The following is a 26,782-nucleotide window of genomic DNA, read 5'->3' as shown; positions in this document are numbered from 1 at the left end:
CCTACCACAGTCTCCCCAATAAAAGGCAGGGCTTTGTATGAAGCAGCCATGTTACATACCACCTACACTGTGATTACTATACAGCTTTCTATGTGGACATGATACATAATCAACTGTCTTATTCACATGAATGGCCACCGCCACACTGGGATAAATTGAAAACTTGACCACCTGGTTGCCAAACATGCAGTGCACCACAACGCAAACGACTTTCACAGCTACTTCACTGTGATTGTGCTTGTGGAATCCCCCTGGCTTAGACCTCTGCTAATCTGTTTGCCACAGCCTCAATTTACCTTTTCCTTTCTGTCTTTGTCCACACTACCCCTTCCCCCATCCAAATTGTGTGCTGCCTTTTCCCACACTCCCCCCATACCCAGGCATATTCTCTCTCTCTCTCTCTCTCTCTCTCTCTCTCTCTCTCTCTCTCTCTCTCTCTCCCCCCTCTGTTTTCCCACCTTCCTGTATCTTCTCTTCCCCCCTCTTCATCTCTACCTTCCTCTCCTTCCCCCTTTCTCCCTTTATACCTCTTTTAAGATATACCCTCTGAACCCCTTTCACCTTGTTGTGCAGACATTGAGTCATCTGTTGAAAGACCTGCCCCACAATATCCCACTATGACCCTCCATGGCCCCTGCATCACTACATAACCCTTCCTTACCACTGTCCAGGCAACTGCTCTGAATAGTGTCTCGCCACGGCAGTGGGAATACGTGTTTGGGTGTCAGTGTGGTTGAGTGTGTCACTGAGTATACTATTGCAATATAAAGAGTCAGAGCACAAAACCTAGTAAAAACTGCTTTCTCTTATGTGTGTCTATGCACCACATGATTGTGTCTATGCACCACACATCAGTCCACTATACGTGAGTGATTGCATTACCCTTCTTTTTACATACTGTTCCACCCAGGAATTTCTATTATTACATTACAGTCTAAAATTGCCACGAATACGTTTTGCTGGTCGAATATGAAGGACTTCCATCTGACAGCTTATGGGACAAGTGCCCTGTCTTTTTGTCTCTCGATAGGGACCAGTCTCCAGTTTCACATCAGTTCAGCAAGATTCGGCAAAGCATTTAATATGATGAAGGCCGTAGTTGGACCATTGAAATACTATGTGATATTGATTTTATTATCTGATGGCAAACCTAACAGTCAAATCAAGCTGTTTATTGTTCACCAGTAGTACTTTGTTTTTTTTTTTCAGTCACTGAATAAACGAGAGCACTAACAAATTCATCCACAAATCACTATGCATGTGTTTCTTGCCCTTGATAATGAATAAATCCGCTGTCAGGCACTGTGACTGTTGTAAGAAAGTGTGTATATATTCTAGCAAAGGAGGGGTAGCTGAAAAGGCAGTTACGAATTTTTAGTATTTAATTTGTCTATAGGCTACACACCACTGCAGATAAGTGGTTGCTACCTTCATTTTTATTCATTTACACAACAGATTTACAGATATGTTAAGTTACTGCTTACTTCCTTGGGAAAATTACAAAATACAGGCAGTCACGAAGAAATACTTTAAATATGTCACTAGACACATTTACATTGTCTGCACAGTAAGGAAGGAGCTTTGTAACTTCTACTTCGCTTCCTACTCCCCAAAGTTGGATTTTGCATGAAGACACATTTTTTCACTACATGAATTGCTCACAGACAAAAACAGGGGAAGTTGGTGAGTGTCAGTAATTCCATACTTCCATTTCTAAATTTAATTACTTGATTAATGTTAATAAATTTGTACATAGCTGCACAATTTAAAAGTATCAATCAATAACAAATTTAATAAATGATTTGCGAACAGATCAAAGCTTTGGTCACAATTAATAAAAATTTTACCAGAAAAAAATCACATGAGCAAGACATAATTCAGATGGTAAGAGTATTATTGGAGGAGAAAATGTGGGCAGCCTTAAAGATGAAGATGGATAAGACCAAATACCTCGTAGTGAGCAGGGAGGAAAACAATAAACCTTCAGACGTTAACAATGACAAAAATTTAAGCAGGAAATAGGTTGTCGAGGTTTGCACTTGGAAAGCCACTAAAGTCTCAACTTCTATTAAGATCCACAAAGATTAATCTACAGGAGTGAGATATAACCTGTGGTCCTATAGAGAGCACAGACCTTCATCCCAAACCAAAAGACAGATATTTGAGAATGCTATTCTGAGGCAGATTTTTGGACTAGTGAAGGACAGAGATGACGGGGGGAAAAGGAGGAACCATAAACTGCAGGAGTTGTACAAGTTTCTACAAATTGGTGGACGTTGTGGGAGTGATTAAAGTGAGAAGACTGAAATAGTATGGGCACATAATGCATTGAGAATGCCAGATCAGGTAGGCGGAGGAAGACAACATCACAAGTAACAGATCAGGGGGAAGACCAAGGCTGAGATGAGGATGGCAACAAAGAAATGAATCAAATATTTCCTCGTATTTCCAGTTTTTCCAGTAAAGTTTGTAATATTTTCCCCTGATTTTGAAATTTTTATTTATGTTATAATAACAATTAAACTCTTCATTGTTTTCTAACTGAAAATAATTAAATCTGGTACAAAACTCACAAAAATTAAGGCGGAACCTTTAACTCTGTCAATTTATATAGTTTACTTTTTATTTTATTCGTTTTCAGTGCACTGATATAGATGGTAATTATAAGTAATTTAACACATTTATAAAATCTACATAATTTAAAATGAATTAACACAAAACAAGCTAATGATTTGTAGTAAGAACTAGTTCAAATTAAAATTTTAATATTTGGCAGATCAAATTATTGAGTATTTTTACATTGCTCATCAATCATTTAAAATCTTAGCTAAAAGTCTGGATTTTTCATACCAAATGTTTTTTTTTTTAAATTTACTACAAGTTTTTTCTCAAATCTTCTGATTCAGTTATTTTAACTTCTTTACCTCAATCTCAACAAATAGTCTCTTCTGACAATTCTGAACCCAACTTCTGGTAAGAATGAATTACAGACTTTGGAACATCGAAAGTTGCAACATATCCATTTGTTTCATTTAGGATGGAATCATATATTAATTGTTGAGCAATTAAAGTTTAATTTTTCACATTCTCAACCAAGCACTCATAATTGACTGAAAAACCTCTTTCAATATTAGCACTGCCGTGAGATAAAATCATAACCATCTTTAACAATTTTATTCATGACTGTGGATAGGTGTGTGTAACAATTAATTCATTCCAAAAATGATGTAGGTGTTTCTTAGCCTGCAAATAATTTTTGAGAATTAGTTATGCCGAAGATTGAGAACATAAATTGCTTAAATCTCAAATGATTTCATCAGGCACAATACCACTGACACAATTACGTAATTTCATTCAAAACAGTGAGTAGACTTTTCAGTCTCTCGCTGTTGACTTTGGGAAAATGTACAAGACTTGTATCAAAACGTGAGACTGCTTTAGTAAGCTTAGTAAGAGTAACTGTGTCGATAATTTTTCTGTAAAAGCTATGAAAGCAGTTGTGACACCTTTTATAAACTGTAAGATCATTTGATAAGTGACTTTTTTTGTCTTTTTTAATTCTCTGATAGCTTTTTTAGTACCAAATCCTAAGTGTATTTGATTGTACAGAAGCAAATTTTTTTTATCAGTTAAGTCTATACTTGTTAAGAATTTTTTTATCAGTTAAGTCTATACTTGTTAAGAAATCAACAGACTTCAGTAGGCCCTACATCTGCTTTGATAAATCTTCACAGTAGATTTTGAATGACTGTCACTAAAGACCTATGCAGAATTGGTGCCACAGAAGTATAATTTGGATATTCTTGTGCAACTGTCCATATTAAGTATCACTGAATCATTAATTTGTTTCACAGACTGCACTCAGATTTCAGATTGCTGAAAAATTTATGATTAATATTTGGTCCATTCATTGAGTTTTGTAAAATTTTATTAAGGTTTATAAGAGGTAGAAGTGTGTACAACAAAGCAAAGAAGATCTTAAGTATCATGTACCCCCCCCCCCCCCCCAATTACTCCAAAATCTGATATTTATATCCATTTGAGTTTCTTGACAAACCTTATCAAGTGACTCATCAAATCTTATAATAAAATGATTAGAGGAAGTAATACGATTCCCTCAGTCTATCTTTATAATATGGCACAATACCTTAAAGCATTAAGCATGCAATTTCAGTTTGCTGCAGTTCCATTCTTCTGGCTATTTCACTATTGTTGAACATTTTTTAAAAAATAACTTTACATCACTTCCAGCTGACCACATTAGCTTGTGAGTCATCAGTGTTTGAATACACCAAAGTATTGACAGGCGAGTTCAAAAACTAGAGGAGTGGTATTTTTGTAGACTGTAAATTTGCTAAAATGTTTTAATACTTTGGCATGGCTTTTGACAACTGTTATACCCATATTACTTAAAGAAACTTAACATTGTAAAGCTTTCTTCTATCCAAAATTTCAAATCTGGCTCAATCAACCAATAACTTTGAAAATGTTCTGTCATGCTGAATGCAATAGCCTTACTGTTACAGTTTTTACCTGACAATACAAATTACAGTACAAATGACACATGGCAGTAACAAAGATTTATGAAAGTGCATTATTGGAGAAGATGCTAGAAATTAGAGCACATATAGAGGCATATAGACAGTTGCTTTTCTCTCACTCTACCCGTGAGTGGAACAGGAAAGGAAGTGACTAGTTGTGGTACAAGGCACCCTCCGCCATGCACTGTACAGAGGCTTGCGGAGTATGTATGTAGATGTAGAAGTAGATGGAGACGGTCCTTCTCAGAAAATGCACTTATTTGCAATACAAAATATGAAATTAAACTAGTGGGTCTATAATGTCCTGAAGCCTATGGCAGTTCATAAATGTGCAGCTTGCTGAACCAATATATTGTACATGAAAGATAAAGTAATGGACATTTTACACACAGTTTAATAGGATTCCCACTCCATATATTGATATTCACAGAAACCCTACCACTTCCATGAGGTCAACAAGTCAGAATACTTTGGTCAGAGTCCAATCGCAGTATTGTGACTAGTCAAAGAAGGAGAGGCTAAGATTCAAATCTTTTGTTATAAAACCCTGCTGGAAAAGTTTCCACTTGGCAGACTAATTAAAAGCAATCCTGAACATCACAAACAACCATGCAATCTGGCTATGAAATAATTCACAACGGAGTACTTGCATAAAAAGTTCTCCATTTACTTGATGCATCAAATATGGATAAAATTCCAAGCTTTTGATGATTGCCACCATCATCGTCATCATTAGGGGATAAATGTGACTATCATGAAACTGGCTATGCTCCCACTTTTATACCCTCAGGTCTGGATTATGTCATGATGACATGGAAATTGTGTGTACTTAGGAGGCACCCTTTATGTCAACAGATTTTGTTTACGCGTTCTATCCAGCATCACTTGCAACAGCATCCCTTACATGAGGTGGCAAATGGCAAGAAATCTTCCTCTGTGCTCTTCCTTCATGAAATGCATGCTTCCATGCACTGCTACATGAATAGCCAGTTTTGTCTGAACAAACAACGATATTTGCTCACACAATGGATTACTGATCAGAAAAGCAGTTAAAATTAGACTATGTGATTACAACTCCAATATACATGCCAGGTATGTGCTTAGCAATGGATGGAAGTGTGTATTTAACAAAGAAAGAACACAGAGGAAAACTTCTCGAAGTTTACCGCCTGAAGCAAAGGATGATGATCGCAAACAAAATTTATTGATGTACAGAATGCCACCTCAGTATGCACCATTTCCGAGTTGTCATTATGTAAACGAGTCAGTCATATGCTGTCCTCTGGGTATAAATGTGGGAGTGCCACCGGTTTCATGCCAGTCAGACTTAGCCCCTGATGATCATGATAGAGGCAATAACTGAAAGCTTGGGTTTTATCTGAATCTGACACGGCAAGAACACTGAGCACTTTTCATGCAAACATTCATTTACTTGTCATCAAAGCTTCAATTGTGTGTAATTCTTTACCATCATTCATATGTATAACAATAAACCAATATACAATTTCATCTTTCTCACATGAAGGAGTAAGTCAACAGTATCCGCATGCAAGGAGGCTCAACTGTGAAACATACCAGATGCCGAACTATCCGAAGGCGGCGACTGAGCTGATAGCCGTAGACATCCACCAGTTGCATCCACAGCACACTTCCGATCTGGCTCCTTCTCGGCATCGTCTTCTCCGGGAAAGGGTCGACTTGAAGGACTTCCAGGACTAAATGGAAAGACTGAGCCAGAGGGAGTGGGCACGTCTGCTACTACATGAGGTACACGTCGCTGCCGGCGCAGTGATGAAAATGGACTCGATCCAGGTGATGGTGATAGCTGCAATGCTTTGGGTGGTGTGCACCTGCAATTGACATGGATATTCAATATATGTTGTTTTACTGACTCATAACCTACAGCTATACAGACAAAACAATTCACAAAAATTCTTCATACAGAAACATAACGTAAAGTAAAAAGTTATAGAAAACGTTCACTTTGCAATGTCATGTACACTGTAACTAAATTTCATTGCAGATTAAAACTGATCAGAAGGTGAGATGCAGGCTGCACGAGGGAACCATACTGACTGATCTTCTTCGATTTTTTTCATACCTCTAGGGTTTTAAGGTCAGTGCCAAGACATTAATTTCCTAAAGCAGTTCAATGCACCTCTCAAACCTCTCGAAAAAATTTTCTTTGAACAGATCTAAGCACAGTTAAGTATAAAATAATTGAAGCTATTAACAGAGGTGACTATAGCAATGAGCATCAAGCTTTACTCTTGTAATCGTGAGGTCACTGGTTTGATTCTTGGTAGACACACTTGCTTTACATTTTTAATGACATGTTAAAATAGTAAAAAATGGATCACTTCTAAATAAAGATGTCTTTTTAATAATAAATGACATGAAAATACAAGTAGTCATCACAAATTAAAATTTCATACAAAATTAACAACTGTTTTAATTTTATGTTTGTATTTATTTGTAATTGCTAAAAATTAGACAGTACGTTATTTTCTATTTAATGCTTTATACCAGATTTCTGGAGGTAAAATAGTCCCCCATTCAGACCTCCGGGCGGGGACTACTCAAGAGGACGTTGTTATCAGGAGAAAGAAAACTGGCGTTCTACGGTTCAGAGTGTGGAATGTCAGATCCCTTAATCGAGCAGGTAGGTTAGAAAATTTAAAAAGGGAAATGGATAGGTTAAAGTTAGATATAGTAGGAATTAGTGAAGTTCGCTGGCAGCAGGAACAAGAATTTTGGTCAGGCGAATACAGGGTTATAAATACAAAATCAAATAGGGGTAATGCAGGAGACAGTTTAATAATGAATAAAAAAAATAGGATTGCGGGTGAGCTACTAGAAACAGCATAGTGAACACATTATTGTGGCCAAGATAGATACAAAGCCCACGCCTACTACAGTAGTACAAGTTTATATGCCAACTAGCTCTGCAGATGATGAAGAAATTGAAGAAATGTATGATGAAATAAAAGAAATTATTCAGACAGTGAAGGGAGACGAAAATTGAATAGTCATGGGTGACTGGAATTCGACAGTAGGTAAAGGAAGAGAAGGAAACATAGTAGGGGAATGTGGATTGCGGCTAAGAAATGAAAGAGGAAGCCGCCTGATAGAATTTTGCACAGAGCACAACTTAATCATAGCTAACACTTGGTTCAAGAATCATAAAAGAAGGTTGTATACATGGAAGAAGCCTGGAGATACTGACAGGTTTCAGATAGATTATATAATGGTAAGACAGAGATTTAGGAACCAGGTTTTAAATTGTAAGACATTTCCAGGGGCAGATGTGGACTCTGACCACAATCTATTGGTTATGAACTGTAGATTAAAACTGAAGAAACTGCAAAAAGGTGGGAATTTAAGGAAATGGGACCTGGATAAACTGAAAGAACCAGAGGTTGTACAGAGTTTCAGGGAGAGCATAAGGGAACAATTGACAGGAATGGGGGAAAGAAATACAGTAGAAGAAGAATGGGTAGCTTTGAGAGATGAAGTAGTGAAGGCAGCAGAGGATCTAGTAGGTAAAAAGACGAGGGCTAGTAGAAATCCTTGGGTAACAGAAGAAATATTGAATTTAATTGATGAAACGAGAAAATATAAAAATGCAGTAAATGAAGCAGGCAAAACGGAATACAAACGTCTCAAATATGAGATCGACAGGAAGTGCAAAATGGCTAAGCAGGGATGGCTAGAGGACAAATGTAAGTATGTAGAGGCGCATATCACTAGGAGTAAGATAGATAATGCCTACAGGAAAATTAAAGAGACCTTTGGAGAAAAGAGAACCACTTGTATGAATATCAAGAGCTCAGATGGAAACCCAGTTCTAAGCAAAGAAGGGACAGCAGAAAGGTGGAAGGAGTATATAGAGGATCTATACAAGGGCAATGTACTTGAGGACAATATTATGGAAATGGAAGAGGATGTAGATGAAGATGAAATGGGAGATATGATACTGCGTGAAGAGTTTGACAGAGCACTGAAAGACCTGAGTCGAAACAAGGCCCCCGGAGTAGACAATATTCCATTGGAACTACTGACGGCCGTGGGAGAGCCAGTCCTGACAAAACTCTACCATCTGGTGAGCAAGATGTATGAGACAGGCGAAATACCCTCAGACTTCAAGAAGAATATAATAATTCTAATCCCAAAGAAAGCAGGTGCTGATAGATGTGAAAATTACCGAACAATCAGTTTAATAAGTCACGGATGCAAAATACTAATGCGAATTCTTTACAGACGAATGGAAAAACTAGTAGAAGCCGACCTCGGGGAAGATCAGTTTGGATTCCGTAGATATATTGGAACACGTGAGGCAATACTGACCCTACGACTTATCTTAGAAGCTAGATTAAGGAAAGGCAAACCTACGTTTCTAGCATTTGTAGACTTAGAGAAAGCTTTTGACAATGTTGACTGGAATACTCTCTTTCAAATTCTGAAGGTGGCCGGGGTAAAATACAGGGAGCCAAAGGCAATTTACAATTTGTACAGAAACCAGATGGCAGTTATAAGAGTTGAGGGGCATGAAAGGGAAGCAGTTGTTGGGAAGGGAGTTAGACAGGGTTGTAGCCTATCCCCGATGTTATTCAATCTGTATATTGAGCAAGCCGTGAGGGAAATAAAAGAAAAATTCAGAGTAGGTATTAAAATCCATGGAGAAGAAAGAAAAACTTTGAGGTTCGCCGATGACATTGTAATTCTGTCAGAGACAGCAAAGGACTTGGAAGAGCAGTTGAATGGAATGGACAGTGTCATGAAAGGAGGATATAAGATGAACATCAACAAAAGCAAAACGACGATAATGGAATGTAGTCGACTTAACTCGGGTGATGCTGAGGGAATTAGATTAGGAAATGAGACACTTGAAGTAGTAAAGGAATTTTGCTATTTGGGGAGCAAAATAACTGATGATGGTCGAAGTAGAGAGGATATAAAATGTAGAATGGCAATGGCAAGGAAAGCGTTTCTGAAGAAGATAAATTTTTTAACATCGAGTATTGATTTAAGTGTCAGGAAGTCGTTTCTGAAAGTATTTGTGTGGAGTGTAGCCATGTATGGAAGTGAAACATGGACGATAACTGGTTTGGACAAGAAGAGAATAGAAGCTTTCGAAATGTGTTGCTATAGAAGAATGCTGAAGATTAGACGGGTAGATCATGTAACTAATGAGGAGGTATTGAATAGAATTGGGGAGAAGGGAAGTTTGTGGCACAACTTGACTAGAAGAAGGGATCGGTTGGTAGGACATGTTCTGAGGCATCAAGGGATCACCAATTTAGTACTGGAGGGCAGTGTGGAGGGTAAAATCGTAGAGGGAGACCAAGAGATGAATATACTAAACAGATTCAGAAGGATGTAGGTTGCAGTAGGTACTGGGAGATGAAGAAGCTTGCACAGGATAGAGTAGCATGGAGAGCTGCATCAAACCAGTCTCAGGACTGAAGACCACAACAACAACACCAGATTTTAATTTATTATGAACTCACATATTAATGTGATTAGTAATTAAAAAATAAAATATTAATTTTATGAATTAAAATAAAAGTTTGAAAAACTGCATTTACGAGAATCGTATTGGGTTTACGTCCCAGTATGGTATATAGTTTTGAATAAGTAAAGCAGATATATATTTCAATTGGAGAATCTTTAACTGATATTAGGTCAACAGCAGAGTTAAATACAAATTCCAAAGGAAGTAGTATCAGAAAGTTCCATCTGGTGCCACTAAATAATCAATGCTTGTACATCACATCCAGTAATGTACCCATGAAAGTATACTTTCTAGGACACAGTCTGCACGACATAAATTTTAAAACTTGTACCTACTACGGCACTGGATGCAACTTAGACTTATAAAAACTGAATGGAGTTACGTTGGTTTTACAATACAATGCATGGCAGAAATGCATGAAAGGCAAGGCAGGGCCACCTGTGAAAGCAGCTTTGCGGCCTACCAACTTAGCGGCAAAACCTGTGTGGCATTCTACATGTACTGTCTGTCAAATTAGCTGTCTGTCTACATGAACTGCCACCACCAAACTGTGGCCAAGGGACAACAGGACCTGGTTGAGCATGCTGTCCACGAAAATGGGATCAGTTTCACCAATTGCTTCACAGCCTGTGCCATCTGGATTCTTCCCACCAACACACACTTTTTTCAAATTATTCAGGTGAAAACTCTCCCTGCAACAAATCCTTCATTCTCAAAAGCTCTCTCGTGTCAACCTTAGCTAGTTCCTGTCCTCCCCCTGCCTATATCCCCTCTTCCCTGCAAACACTCCAACCCTATAAATGGCTTCTATCCTGTCAGTGCACCCGCACAGTTCCCCTTCTCTACTTTCCCTTTCACTCCCTTCCGAGACCAGACTCCAGGTGCTGCATCTCGTAGCCCCTATCCTTTCCCCATCACATCCCTGTGCACTCCCATAAGCAGCACTAGCATCATCCTACAAACCTACCCTGCTATCCCTAGTTAGTTATTAATCTACCAAATGAATCTTCGGCCTTCTTCTGTAATACCACTTGTTGATAGCTTCTGTTTTTTTCCAGCCTGTACTGTTTATTTTCCAAGTATCACTTCCAATAAGGATACATTCAACATACCTAGAAGAGGTTTTCTAACACTTATATTTACGTTCAGTGTTAACATATTTCTTCTTGCCAGTCTAAATTTTATATTCTCTTTACTTTTGCCACTATCAGTTATCTGAATGCCCAAATGGCAAAACTCATTTGGTACTTTTCATGTCTCATTTCCTAATCTACACCGAAGAGCCAAAGAAACTGTTCCAGCTGCCTAATATCGTGTACGGAAATGCAAGCATGCAGAAGTGCTGCAACACGAATGTCTGTAGTAGTGCTGGAAGGAATTGACACCATGAATTCTGCAGGGCTGTCCATAAATCCGTAAGAGTACGAGGGAGTGGAGATCTCTTCTGAACAGCACATTAAATGACATCCCAGATATGCTCAATAATGTTCATATCTGGAGAGTTTGGTGGGCAGTGGAATGTTTAAACTCTGAAGAGTGTTCATGGAGCCACTCTGCAGCAATTCTAGATGTGTGAGGTGTTGCACTGTACTGTTGGAATTGGCCAAGTCCGTCGGAATGCACAATGGACATGAATGGATGCAGGCGATCAAACAGGATACTTACGTACATGTTACCTGTCAGAGTTGCATCTAGAAGTATCAGGGATCCTATATCACTCCAACTGCACACACTCTACAGCATTACAGAGCCTCCACCAGCTTGAACAGTCCCCTGCTGACATGCGGCGTCCATGGATTCATGAGGTTGTCTCCATACCCGTACACGTCCATCTGCTCGATACAATTTGAAACGAGTCTCGTCCAACCAGAGAATATGTTTCTGGTCATCAAAGATAAACGAATGGGCCTTCGGCTCCAAAAGCCCATATCGTTGATGATTCATTGCATGGTTCACATGCTGACAGCCCAATACTGAAATCTGCAACTATTTGTGGAAGGATTGCACTTCTCTGTCATGATGAATGATTCTCTTCAGTCGTCGTTGGTCCTGTTCTTGCAGGATCTCTTTTTCTGGCCACAGGGATGTCTGAGATTTGATGCTTTACCATATTTCTGATAGTCACGGTACACTCATGAAATGATCGTACGGGAAAACCTCCACTTCATCACTACCTTGGAGATGCTGTGTCCCATCTCTCATGCGCCAACTATAACACCATGTTCAAACTCACTCAAATCTTGATAACCTGCCATTGTAGCAGCAGTAACTGATCTAACAACTGCACCACACAGTTGTACATATACGTGTTGCTGACCACAGCACTGTATTATGCCTGTTTACATATCTCTGTATTTGAATACACATGCCTATACCAGTTTCTTCGACATTTCATTGTAATTACCTCAACATAACCTGATTTAATTTGACTATTCTCAATTACTATTGTTTTACTTTTGTTGATGTTCATCTCGTACACTCCATTCAAGACACTACCAATTTTATTCAACTGGTCTTTCAAAGCTCTTTGCCACTCTGCCAGAAGTAATATGTAAGCGGCAAACCACAAAAGTTTTTATTTATTTCCCTTGAACATTTCATTCCTTCTCTATCCATACATCTCTTCGGTTTCCTTCATTGTTTTCTCAATACACACACTGAATAACATGGAGGACAGGCTGCAGCCCTTTTTCGCTCCTTTCTCAATTACTGCCTCCCTTTCACATTCTTGAAACAGACACATAAACCAACGACGTCCACGACTCGTCCTGTCTTCTTCTCTCTCTACTAAAGAGACATCAGAACGTAAAAAATGCCTAATTCTCAACTCAATAGCAATTAAAAGAAACACCAATAAATACAGCTGAAGGAAAAGAAAAAAAATGTATTTTGTCAACTTAAATGATTTGTCACCAAGGAAGTCAACAGAGAGCGGGTGTATATTTTGCAGCCAACATTGTGAAGGGATTTTACTCTTCTTGAAATTGAAAAATTCTGCTCTCTTAATTTTTATAGCTATCTTCATTTTTTTACAAGTACAAAATTCCAAAGAAACAAGGTTTGCGGGGAGATAATGACAGTCATTTCAAACACCTGGAAACAAGTTTTGCTGGGAGACAAATAATGTCTTTTGAACTTCTTGAAGTGGAGTACATTTCAGGTTTGATAAACTGTTCCCACATTCATGTCACCCCCCCCCCCCCCCCCCCACACACACACACACACAAGCCTATAAATGGAACTAACGAAGTATTTGATTGAAACTGCCAGAAGAACGACACTACTATACTACAAGAGAATGAAATAAAAAGTGGGAATACACGAAGTTCTTAATATGCAGAGGAATTATTGTTGTTCACTGTAAATTCTCAAACAGCTGAATAGAGCGAAATTGACAATAGAGATATCAAAGCTGGTGTATTCCAAACAAAGAATTTTGGAACAACAGTCTATAAGGTACACCAACAACAGAAAATTTAATGCTGAATGAGAAACAAATTTGCTGTTACTGATAGACCACCTGCATTGGTGCTGAACAACAAAATGATAGATACTGGATCTGAATGAGGTTGATCAGTATCAGCCTCCTGAATTAGCAGTGCCCTTTTTGAAAGCAACATGAAATCAGAAACTAATATTTCTGTTAGTAAAACAGTACACCGAAAATTTTGTAGCACTGCAACAATTAATTGATAAGAAACTCACAAAAATCAAAGCAATCGACAAATGTTGTCATCTACAGTGAACAATACGTGTGATTAAAAAAGAAATGGCTGCTGAATGAGATACATCTACATCTACTTCTATACTCTACAAAATACTGTGAAGTGCACAGCAGAGAGTATGTCCAATAGTACCAGTTATTAGGGTTTCTTCCCACTCCATTCATGTATGGCACACAGAAGAATGACTGTTTAAATGCCTCTGTGTGTTCTATCATTAATCTAATCTTGTCCTCATGAGCCCTATATGAGCAATACGTAGGGGGTTGTAGGAAATTCTTGCAGTCATCATTTAAAGATGGTTATTAAAAGTTTGTGAGTAGGCTTTCTTGGGATAGTTTACGTATATCTTCAAGAGCCTAACAGTTCAACTTCTTCTGTATCTCTTTAACACTCTCTCATGGGTCTAACAACCCTGTAACTATTCATGCTGCCCTTCTCTGTATACATTCAATATCCCCTGTTACTCCTATTTACATGTTCACTGTCTCTGTGTTCAGATGAGAAAAATGCAGTAGCATTGATATGTTTGAAGTAAACAGTACACAACATGAATACAATTTCACTACCACTAATGGCAACACCAGGTACAACCCAAATGAAATGGTCTCTCCGAAAACAAATATGGTGCGTAAAAATAAATCTACAGTGCTCCTGAGCTGCAACAACTAATCTAATGCAGCTTACCATGTAATATTGTATTGACTATGCTTTCATCCAAAAAACATGTTGTTATCAACAAAACGGCGATGGAATCACTAGATGTTATAAGCTACTTAGCACAAGGGAAAGAGTAGCAATACTGCCAACCAAGAAAGATATTGATTTCATAAACATCAGCCACTGAACAAGTGGCTGTGAAGACTCAGTATTTGAACAAACAGTTAAAAGAAAATTTGTCACTTTCATATTTAGCACACTTAGACACTACAAAACTCATCAAAGATAAAATGAGGAAAACTGACAACATGACAACCTACAGCAAAGGAGTTGATTTAGTAATTGTTATGGACAGCAATGCAAGATCTAACACATGGCATAACACAGTAACAAACTCCAGAGGAAAAGAGATTTGAAGAATTCCTGGCATCTACTAATCTATATATATTGAACGAGGGGAATCACGAAACAACTTTCAAAAATAATACAGGAAAGAGCAATACTGATTTAACTATGACCACTTCTTATCTACTGCCTATACTAAACCACTGGAAGTGCAGTAAATAAGAGAACAGCTCTGACCAGTGGATTAATACTTTCAACATAGGAGTGTGCCCAATTTCGTGTCATGGAAGCATATTTCAAACCAAAAAATTTATTATTAGAGACGACAAACTGAGAGATCTGACGGTTACTTGTTGGAGGAGCTCACACACACACACACACACACACACACACACACACACACACACACACATGAAATTCTAGGTGTGTGGGCAAAATGTCAAACAGAATGGACATCATTTCAGGGCATGCTTTTAGGAACTCATAGCTTCGTTGAAGCCAAATTCATGACCAGGATAGGACTGAATGACAAGAGGTGTACTCCTAAGTTGTTTTTTGGAGAGATCAGCAGTACTGGGATTGGATGTGATGGCCCGGGAATCTGCTTTTGAACTAAGTTGGTGAGGTAATTGTGTCCAGTGAAGGCTGAGGTGAGAACGGAGGTATGTTGCTGTAAAGAGTCTGCACCTGAACAAACATGTTTGCCTTGAACATCAAAGCTGTATGGGAGGGAACATATGACATTGAAAGGATGGTAGCTGTCAAAACGTAAGTACTGTTGTTTATTAGTAGGTTTAATGTGAATAGATGTGTGTGGGTGACCTTCAATGAGGATGAGGTCAACATGGTTGAGTTAATGTTCAGAAGCAGACAGAGCATGTACATGAGAGTTGTTGGTAAAGAGGGCGGTTGCATCAATGGCAACAAGCAAGATGTGTGGTGGGGCTGGGATGGGCCCAGATTTCAGGGACTCTAGGAATTGGTTAATGTCTTTAATACAGGGGAGGAGTCTGTTCTATAGGTTGCAAGTGTTGATTACTTAAGGCTGACATATGATCAATAGGTGCTTTGAAGCTAGCAACTATGGAATGGCCAGACTGATTGGGTTTGTGGATCTTCAGAAGAAGGTAAACGGAGTGCAAGGTTTGGGTGGGGTGAGAAGTTCTAGGGATTAAGGTATTAGTCCTTGTGAGCAGCCACATGGTTTAAGGAGGAACTGTAGGACAGTTTGTAGCACAAGGATGTGATCTTGATGGCAGAGGCTGTATGTAGAGGTGACAGGCACCTGGCATAGATGATTGCTTACATACTCCTGTCATTCAAGTAATACAGTGATAGATCCATTGCCCTCTGGGAGGATAATGATGGACTGGAGTCATCAGTTTTTAGGGAACGAAGGATCTGCAGAAGCGAGGTTAGGGTGATTTTGTATGGAACTGAGAAAGTGTTGTGAATCAATGCTAGATGTTAGGAATTCTTGCAAGGTTTGTAAGGGGTGATTTTGAGGTAGTGGTGATCGACAAAGTTGGGGTCATGTTTGGAACTGTTCAAGGCAGAATTCAATGTCAGGTTTCGGGACTGGATTGGAAAGTGGTATTTTCAGATGCCATTGTGTGTGAAGGAGTTTCACCAAAGCAACATTATTAAATGCAAGTTTAGGGCTGAAAGTAAGCTCCTTGTACAATAAAGATAATTCAGATGGGGAGCGTGCCTTACGTGAGAATTTGAGAACACTCTACTGTTGTGGTTGATTCTTGTAATTGTGAGTTACCGTTCCTCTGAGAGGCAATGCATTTAATCATGTTGCTTTGGTGAAGGAGCTATTTCCTCCACACATAACGTCAACTGGAAATATCACATTGCAACCCAAACCCAAAACGCTTCCAACAGCAAATCTGACATTGAACCCTGACTTGAACAGTTCTAACCACGATCTGAACTAGATCCAATACCACTACCTCAAAATCAAACTTTTACGTATAATATTGGTCACTAAGATTAATAAGCTGCAAGAGAAGCTAAGCTTTAATACATAATGATCATTTTTGCCCGTGTTACACTTTAAAGATACATCTTAAAAATGTGCCAGTAAATTTTTTAACAACATAAAAGTCTGATCTTCTGGGCTCAAAAACATTCTAAATGGTCGCCCTCAAATATTTGATTTTTGAATGAGAGTCAAATGCTCTGTGATTTAAGAAATTCATCGGACATTCACGCGCACAGAGTTCATCTTGCGTAAAAGGAAATTTACTTTGAAAGTAACGCTTTCCGAACAACCATTTGCAATATTTTCCCATGACCTGTTAGAAACAGAATCGTTTCAGCAGTTGCCAGAGCATGCCAAATAACACGTTTTGCAGCGCTTGCGCAGCTACGATGACGCAGGAAGCCCGTACGTTCGTACATGTAAAACATTAAAAGATCTTACATTATGTCATAAAAGAACAAGACATTAGAGGACACTCCAAGAGCATGGGAATTTTGTGAACTATACTAAAATGCATATTTTGGCTTAAAGTGCACATTCGTATGTCCAGATTCAGATGTAAATTTTCTTGGAGTACCTGTACTGTATTATCTCATGTTTGGTTTTAATGCCATACGTACTAGAAGATGAAAACGTGAACTTGAAATGCTGCGAACAGTTGAAACTAGCCAATAGTGTGGAATTAAACACTTAGTTTCAAATAAATTGACTGCCTCAGCAGAAAAGATTAGTGAAAGTAAAGTTTCTTTAACAAACCGACAAAAATAACTTCAGTGTTCTGCAAGGCGATTAAGGCTTGACTGTCAGAAAGGTGGAAACAAAATAAAATCTGAAACTAATTACATATTTTAGCCTTCCGTAATTATGTCAATGTATTTTAATTCACTTGATAGCTCCCGGCCACAGAAATCCATTTTGTTTTCATTTGAAGTGAGAGCAATAAACGAAGAGGAAACAGCAAAATCACGTAACGTAAACACGGGTCACATGTAGACTACCTCCTCCCATTACAACTCAGACTACTCTGTAAATCAGGTTCGGACCTAGGATATTTCCGAGCATTTCCCTTGAGCATTTGAGGTAGGACGGCAAAAATTTAAAAATCGACTTTACAAAACTATCTTCATTTTATAGCACACATCTTTCTGTAGAGTATGATACATAAAACATATATATTCTGGGGAACGTAAAACATGTTATTTGGTCTTAAGTGTAGCACAGTGCAGTGCCACGCCTCTTCACCCAGCATTCTTCCATCGCACGTCTTTTGAATTTCGCTCTGTGGAATTCAAACATGTAATATTTTGTAATGGAATGGGTGCCACAAATTATATTCACACCAGTGGAAATTAAAATGTCCTGTGGTGCCTCTCCTGCTCTCAGTCGGCCGGTTTGACATCCTGGTCCACTTTAAAAAATCTCGGAATTAATACTGGTTGGTATTATTTGTAACCGGCAGAACAAGAACTCTTCAGAAAATTTGCAGTCTTTACTGCCTATTAGCTAATATCTTGCTGATTTGTGTGACATAAAATTAAATACAGGATACATAAAACGAGTAAAGACAAGAGAAAAGCAAGACAGTACACGTTTCTTCAATTGTTAAGTCCTAGCTTCTTTTCTCTCTAGGACTGCCACATCTTTATATGGTGTACTTTCCTTTCTGGGAAAGAATCTACTACCTCATCAAAGTTTGTCAACGTTTTGCTACATGAAAAAACGAAATGTTGTCTAATACTAGAAAAGCTGTTAATACAAATTGTACCCAAGACTGGTGTGGTTTCTCGATCTGATTACGTGTATTTTGTCACTGCTATATAAAATGAAATAGGTCTGCCAATATTGCAGCAGTTGTTACACACACCAAATAAATGAGACTGTTTTGGCACCAATGGTCATTTTTATAACAGGACGGAATATAATACACGAAGTACCAATATCAAATGCCTATTAGGCCTACTACAAGCAAAAAGTTTTGTGTTAGGAAATAGTTTCACATTTCATTCATACTCTCTAGCTTCTGAAGCATGAGATCGAAAAGTAGTAGTACTAAATTTTTAAATAAATTTCGAATCTTCATATTCTCCAGTAATTTGTGAGAGTCCCTGTTTCTTCTCCTTCCTCGTTCTAACAAACAATCTTATTACAAATTGGTAACTATTCCTGCCAGTGTCAAAACTTATTCTCTGGTTAATTTCGTCACCGGTTTAGTTATCCGGTTGGGCGTTATTACGTGTTCGTACAACGCGTTTTCCGCACTACTCCCAGAATAGAACTTTAGCGGCTGCTAGCCGGGGACTGTATAACTGGCCCTTAGCAGTGTAGCGGTCTGGCCAAAAATTTTCTGTCAAAATTTCATTTTCTTGGACACACAGAGGAGACAATACGCAATCTTTGTTGCCTGTTATTCCTGTTAGTCGTTTTTTTTCCACTCTGGCAGTCTGAATCTATGGAATTCGCTAGCAGTTATAACAACGCTGATCATTTGCAAACCCAGTCAACCACATAAACAGCGACTGGCATTCATCCGTTCGGCTTTATTCCGCTCAGCTCGTATAGACACGTCCCCATTTGTCTGCAGGAAAGTTTATTTCTAGATGCGGCGGGGATTCCCCTGGCAGAGACATCACTTACACTATGCACACATTCAAAAATCAACATACGATTCTTTCAGAAATCGACTTAGAATTTGTTCAAAAACCAACAGGGATGCGTTCAAAATCATACGAGAAATCGATAGACCAATGTGCGCTGGATGCTAGGGGCTTTGTGAAACAAGGTCTTTTTCCTCAATAATATAAATTTGGCGCCCCCCCCCCCCCCCCCCCCCCCGAAACTATCGCACGGGGCAGATAACCCGGTTTGCCCGCCCCCTAGTTCTGGCCTGTTGCGCATACGTGAATCTGGCAGCTTAGGCGCACCAGTAAAATTTTTCCAGATAGCATCTGGCTGCTTGCTGCTGTTGCTTATACAGCTAACTGCCACACTTCTGTAGCCAGAAGCGGGAGACTCAACTGCACATGCGGATAAGTTCGCTCGCAAGCACTCAAACGAATCTAATGTAAACTTGTGACGTTACGCCCATCGGAGGCAAGCCTTTGACACACTTTGTTGATGGCAGACGCTTGTAAGAGCACTGTGTTTTGTTGTTGTATATGGTGAATTTCCTTTGCAACTTAAATTTTATTTTCGTTTCTTTTTCTCTCATTCGTTTTTTATTGCTGCAGTATTATTCTGCAGTAGCGAGATACAGTAATATTCTATGTTAGAGTATTGGTTCTTACCAGTCAAAGTTACAAAAATTTAACTGAAAACTAAAACAATGAAAAATTCCTGGAATTCTAAAAAATTCCCAGGTTTTTCTCGGTTTACTCCCGGATGAAAAAATTCCCGGATCTCCTGGTTGTCCCAGGTCGTATACACCCTGTATTCAATACCACTATTGCTTAAGACAACATACCAGTTGTCACGAGCTCAGTGGTCCATTACCCACAATTTAACAAACAATAAATATAAAAACTATAATACAATTTAAGAGGAATATATGGTCTCTGTTAATTCACCTTGTGATGGCAATTGGTGCAGATCGCTGCTGTGTTTGGCTGGGGCGGTAATCATCTAACAGTGACCTTGTAGCTGGTGGCTTCCAAGACATCTCAACATAACCATCACGGCTCCTGGTACTGGCAGCTGGTGTATCAAGTGGTGCAGATCTTCGAGCTACAGTGCTCTGGGTGACAACTTCTGGTTTTCGAGATGCGCCAGAGCCTGGTTGCATTGGCAGGTAACCATCAGCATCACTGGTTGTAACTTGTGTAGTTTGCTTCACTGAGATATCAACAGCTGGCTGTTCAGCATAATCCTGCAGAACAAATGAGAACACTTTTGCTTGTGTATTTGGCCAACTGACTATTTCATTCCAATATAATCTTTATCATACAGTTTTCTTTGCAGCTTTCTTCTTGCAACATACTGGAAAACATAACATCAAGTGTGTGTGTGTGTGTGTGTGTGTGTGTGTGTGTGTGTGTGTGTGTGTGTGTGTGTGTGTGAGCGCGCGCGCGAGCATGCGTGAGCTGTGAGATCTTTCCAATGTTGTTCACTTGTATTGTACCCTCTTTGATGTCAGCACTCAGGTAAAATCTGATAATGGCCTTGTCAGTCAAAAATAGTTCAACAAAACTAATTAGTACCGTGCAACATACACAATACTGTGCTCTTCATTTATGACGGAAGAATCAGTTAACGTGAACTGTTTACAATCTGGACAGGTAAAACCTCCTAATCAAATGGCAGCAGATGCTAACACATACAACAACATAAAATTTAAAATTACTAGTCTGCAGAAACATTAACTCCTTCTTCTGACAAAAGAAAAGAAATAAAGACTTAGTTTCCCCAATCTGTTTGGCTTAATCATGATGTATCTCCACTCATTTCTAAGTTTACTATTACCCTGTCTGCCATTCTTGATTACAGGTTTTAAAATTTCATTAGGTGCTGACAATGCATTTTCCCCTCTTATTTCATCAGTTAAGTTCCTTTGATGTTGGTCCTGGGTGACTTTTTGACTTTTCCTGTATAGCTAAGCCTTACTAGACTATTTTCCTTGAACACTTTCCTCTCTTCTGTCAATAGAATGAGCCCCTGGTTCCGAAACACAGTAATTTTACAATCTGCATAATTATATAGATATGCTGCCTTCTGGTAAGCAGACTTTCTTTATCCATATTATACACATTAATTATATACTTGTAAAAAAATTGTAGTATTCACATCAAACTTTGTATATGCATGAAACTGATGAAATCTCAGTATTGTGGTGTAACAGAGGAGGAGAGGTGAGAATGTTTAGAGGAAAATGAAGTGAACACTATAAAGGAAAACAGACTTAATTTAACCTATCTTTCACAGAATGTAACAACTATACCAGGAGAAAGAGAGGGAGTGGTGAACAATGAAAGTGGGGAAGTGAAAAATGAGATGGGAAGGGTATGAAGAGGTGGGCAGTTGTTTGCATAACAACTTACTGAAGTCCTAAAGCGTTAAAATATACATAACTGACAAATCAAAGGAGCATTAACAATAAGACACAGAAATCTTGACATCATATAGGTAGGGACTGGAAAACGTAGCATCCAGTTTTGGCAAAATTCACAAGTATTTTTTGCAAAAGAAAGAAAGAAAGAAAGAAAGAAAGAAAGAAAGAAAGATTAGGTGCACAAATTTATAAGGTTGTCATGCTACATGAGTGAAGACAAAGTAAGTCCTCATTCCTTGAAATTGACAGTTAAAGAAAAAAAAGTGCTGACTGTAAACTTTTTAACTGGAATGTCTGCTTTTTGCAAAAACTTCAACACAATATAATTATTCTGCTGAAAAGCAGCAGCATTTTCCCACAGATGAACTGAATGCTTCTCTATTTACAAAGGCTTTGCTAGATGATGTACAATATCAGTAACTGAAAATTGGTGACAGTTTCAATATTTATATGCAGAAAATAAAGATGTTTCAAACACTCTGATAAAACAGTTCGCATGGATACAATTAGCTATAAAACTATGTCTATCAAGTAATTTTGTGGTTTCACATTTTGAGGTAGAGCTCGTATCTATTTTGTATTTACTGTAAAATGTGAATTTTTCCGGTCCCTACATATAAGGAGTAAGTTGACAGGAATGTTACTTCTTTGTATGTTTAAATTAGTTTGTGTATGGGCTGTGTCTCACAGCTAAAGGCATAATCCATATCACTTCAGGTAGGGTGTTACCTTCATAGTCTCAGATGTTATTGAATGTAGCTTATGTTGAAATTCAGGAGTAAGTAAGAAACACGTATTTTTTTGTTTTTTCCAAAAAATTTCTGCCCTGAGATACAGGCCTCCAAAGAGGAAGATGTTAATTTCGGAAAATTTTTTAAAATGCTGTATCTCTGTAACAGTTCTACATACTTTGTTACAGTTTTTTTTATTTCAAAGATAATTGCTTTATGATTACATCGGTATCCTCTGTCTGGACAAATATCTGTCAAAGTTCTTTCACTGTCACCTTTTGAATATTCTGAAAAAATTTCAAAGATGCCAGTCAAGAACAGTTAGATTTTTTTCTGTTGATTAGTACCATGTAGTACTATATTCTCCGTGAAGGAGAGCTTCCACTTTTAAGTTGAACAGGTCTTATTTTTAAAAAATCATTTTTTTCACTTTCAAGGGTAATGTATGTCTTAATTGAAGTTGTTTCTTACTAATTTCTTTGTTACAATGTTTATTTCTATTGTCTTTGTTGTAGTTATTTCTTATCACTTTCTTTGTCACAGTTGTTTCTTTTCACTTCCATTACTGCAGATATTCCTCACACTTTGTTGTAGTTCCTTGTCAGGTTCTTTGTTGTGGTTGTTCATTGCAGGTTTCTGTACTGTAGTTGTTCAGTGCTAATTTGTTTACTGAAGAGGCTTCTAGGAAATCTGAGACCATCCAGTGAGTTTTGTGTTTTCGTGAGGAATTTGCCAGTTGACACAGTTGCAGTGTGTTTTGTGAAAAGGACTGCTTGAAATGTCTTCTGACTGGGGCCACAGGAGAGTGAAGTGTGTTGACTATTTTCATATCCATAAAAGAGTGATATAAAAGACAAACAAAAAACAGACTTTGTTCAGGTTGGGAATGTGTTCTAAGTGTTTTGATAGAATAACAACAATGATAGTATCTGAACAAGGTGAAGTCTCCCACGGTGCAGATGATGCAGATTTTGCATCAATAGAGGAAGAATTAAATACCCTGAATCAGTCAACTACAGAGGTAGGTGTTAGTCCTGTTAAGAAACCGTCGTCAGTGAAGTCAATTCATAAGCTGTATGCATCGACCGCATTCTTCAAAGTAGAAATTCCATCTTCAGAAGAAAGTGAACCAAAGTACTCTTGAACCTCATGACAGGAATTTTTCACAGATATCAATTCAGCTGTTGAATATTGTGCATTGTACAGTGAAAAGGTGCAAGTTTGAACTATTATTCCAGAGACATTTTCAAAGAAAACAATTTTGAACCATGTTCCATCAGTATCAAAAGTACATGGTAGGCAAATCAAGAAATGTGAGGTCTGTAAAAGGAGTCTTTGGAAGACCAAATACCTATTATGGTCATCCTGTAGAAACAGCTCAAGTTCAAATAGTGCAGTCATTTTATCTGGAAGATAAATGGGACTGTTCTTGCCAGAGTGCCAACAAAAAATGCACAATAACTGTAACAGCTGAATGTCAAAAAGTTGTGAAAGTGAAGAGGTACATGACTCACAGTATTAAAGAAACTTAGCAGTTTATAAGAGCAACTATACAATTTCATATATTGGAAGATCAAAATTTGATACACTACAACCTAAGTGGGTAGTTCCACACCCACCTAGAGATGTCTGTTTATGTGTGTACTGCACGAATTTTGAACTTGGTGTGGTAACTTTGAAGATCTTACTGGAGCATGTGACATATGACAGACAATTTGTGCTGAAATTAATGAATTAAAATGTGCTGGTAGAGCACTTGCCCGCGAAAGGCAAAGGTCCCGAGTTCGAGTCTCGGTCGGGCACACAGTTTTAATCTGCCAGGAAGTTTCATATCAGCGCACACTCCGCTGCAGAGTGAAAATCTCATTCTGTGCTGAAATTGATAAATTTGTACATATACAAAATGCTAATATGTAATGAAAATAATATACGCTCCTGTGTAACATCTGACAAATATCAGTTTAAAGCATACTTTATCCAACACAACTGCTCTTTACCTGATTGTGGTTAGAAACTCTTTGCCCAGGTTGCATTCTGATGTAATCTGGAGGGCGAGCAGCAAGGCTGGATCGTAGCGCAGCTGGTGGTGGACCCATCTCCACATAATCTTTTGGTTCTTGCTGTGACAGTCTTTGAATTGGAGTCATCTCGACATACGGATTATGGCTGGTGCTTTGGTCTGCATATGAGGAACTTCCACCCATCTCCACGTAATCAGAGTTTCTACCTCTCTGTGTTGCCTCTATTGCTTCTTCTTCAATTGCAGTGGTTATCCTGAAGAATTACAAATGTATCATCATTTCTAAATGTCAATCACACAACAGATAAGTCACTATGAAACAAAATGCTGTGGCATAATGAAAAGACTCATTTTCTGTACTATTATTACAAATGAAATAGTTGTTCTTATGGTCATAACTTCCCAGAATAAATCAAATGTTTTCCTATCAAATATGCTATCTTAATTACCAAGTCCAAATAAATAATTCAATGATTTATTATCTTACCACTCTTCCTGTCTAGATGTCTTCCTCACAGGCACTTGCCTCACATTACGATCTCCTACACCATTGCCACCTGAAGGTACTTCATTTGGCTTTGCTGGCATAGTTCCTGGGCAAATAGTGGTAGGAAATGACTGTACTCGAGTACGTGGGACAGTTGGTGTCTCTGTAGGTCGCACTACACTAGGAACCCTCGACAGGGAAGGCTTCATTTCCAAGTACGGATCACTTTCCACTGAACCACTTTCAATTGCTGAAGAAATCTGTCCTGATGCCACTGAAGATGCATTAACACGGCTCGGCCTCATGTCCAGATAGGGTCCTGCATCTACAGGAGGGGAAAATGAAGACCCTGGCTGCAGTGGTACATAAGGGTCCGTTGAACTAGATACTACAACAGGTTGCATTGGAACATAAGGATCAGTCACTGTAGAGGTGGTAGTTGATATTCCACTCTCTGAAGCTGTCAGGGCAGATGATGACTGTAGCAGCCTCACACTTTCATTTGATTCTGGATCCCTTGACAGTAAATTCTGTCTGCTGCTGGCAGAGGCATCAGGCACGGTTCTACGCGGTGAACCAGGACGTACAGAAAGAAAGTGATCATTATTTTTTGGTGATGTGCCTGGGACAGGTTTCATGGGCACATAAGGTGGTGAAGTACCAGTTGGAGGATGACCTGGTTCAGCACGAGGAGATCTGGGCCGTCTATCGGGGCTTCCAGATGGTGGAGGTGTACGACCTGCAGCGTGTACAGCCGATCGTCGAGGTGGTGAACTGGAAATAACTCCAGATCCCATTCCCTCACGATGGGGAGGGAGTGTACGTCGACTTCCAGCGGGACGTGCACGGCCGCTGGTGAAGTCTAGTTCCATCAGATCAGACATTTGGCTTTTATCTCCTCCAATACTGCTGTTATTGCCACTTCCCCCTGTGCCAGACCAGGAACTGGATAGCAGAGGTGCAGAGCTGGACTTTGGACCTGGAGTAGCTGTGGTGGCAGTATGCGGTGGAGGTGTGTGCCGTGGCCGTCCAGTGCCCACACGTCCTGCAAGGCGACTTCCAACAGAAAAGGCCCGCACACGTGCAGTATCCTCAAACAGTGGGCTTGCTTCCAATCTGCCGTAAAGAAGAAAGTTAAAAAAATTAATTATTTTCTTTAGCATTATGTATTCTGAAAACTCCATTTATGTAAATTAAAAAAATCATTCCTACCATGACTGACATAAATAACTTATCAAGAACATGTTTTCAGCATTTTCATCCATTCCTAGTATGTTTTAAGACACTTTGATAAACAGTATTATGCACATCCCAACTCATCATCTACAATGTCTAGCAAGTTGCCACACTATATAAGTTCTCTTCTGTGAGGAAACAGCAAAAGGAATTCTCAGATATGACCAATAACTTTCTCTCTAGTACTAAATAGTGTTTGCTCTCTAATTTATGTTTATAGCAATCACCTGAGCTCACTCACAGAATATCCTATAGCAATAAGATACATTTTGACATATTATACTTACAGGAGATAAGAATTTCAAGATTTGACATAAGATTTGTTAGCACTATTCCAGTCATCTCTACTTCTGTGAAAGATAAGCATGTGCTCCTTTAGTCTCACACTGCTAAACTGCAGTCGTAACTTTCATACAATGAATTTAGTTAAGACATTTGGTGATTAGCTATGTTCGCAAAATTGTGATGGTGGCAACAAAAGTGCTCAAAAGTTT

The 26,782-nt window shown here is 38.7% G+C and overlaps 1 protein-coding gene across 1 annotated transcript in view; it reads right to left on the bottom strand.

Moving 5' to 3' along the window:
* Positions 1-26,782, bottom strand: part of LOC126458111 (mucin-17) — a 211,722-nt gene that overhangs the window by 8,956 nt on the left and 175,984 nt on the right. The window contains exons 17-20 of the mRNA XM_050094940.1: positions 25,053-26,168; positions 24,543-24,819; positions 20,337-20,635; positions 6,117-6,391 (exon numbers count right to left, since the gene is read on the bottom strand). Coding sequence (XP_049950897.1) covers positions 6,117-6,391; positions 20,337-20,635; positions 24,543-24,819; positions 25,053-26,168 — 1,967 coding nt within the window. The remainder of the gene's footprint in view (positions 1-6,116; positions 6,392-20,336; positions 20,636-24,542; positions 24,820-25,052; positions 26,169-26,782) is intronic.

Source organism: Schistocerca serialis, chromosome 2 (assembly GCF_023864345.2).
Source record: "Schistocerca serialis cubense isolate TAMUIC-IGC-003099 chromosome 2, iqSchSeri2.2, whole genome shotgun sequence".
NCBI classification, from domain to species: domain Eukaryota; kingdom Metazoa; phylum Arthropoda; class Insecta; order Orthoptera; family Acrididae; genus Schistocerca; species Schistocerca serialis.
Note: the sequence above shows the minus strand (reverse complement) of the source record. Positions and strands in the feature narration are given on the sequence as shown.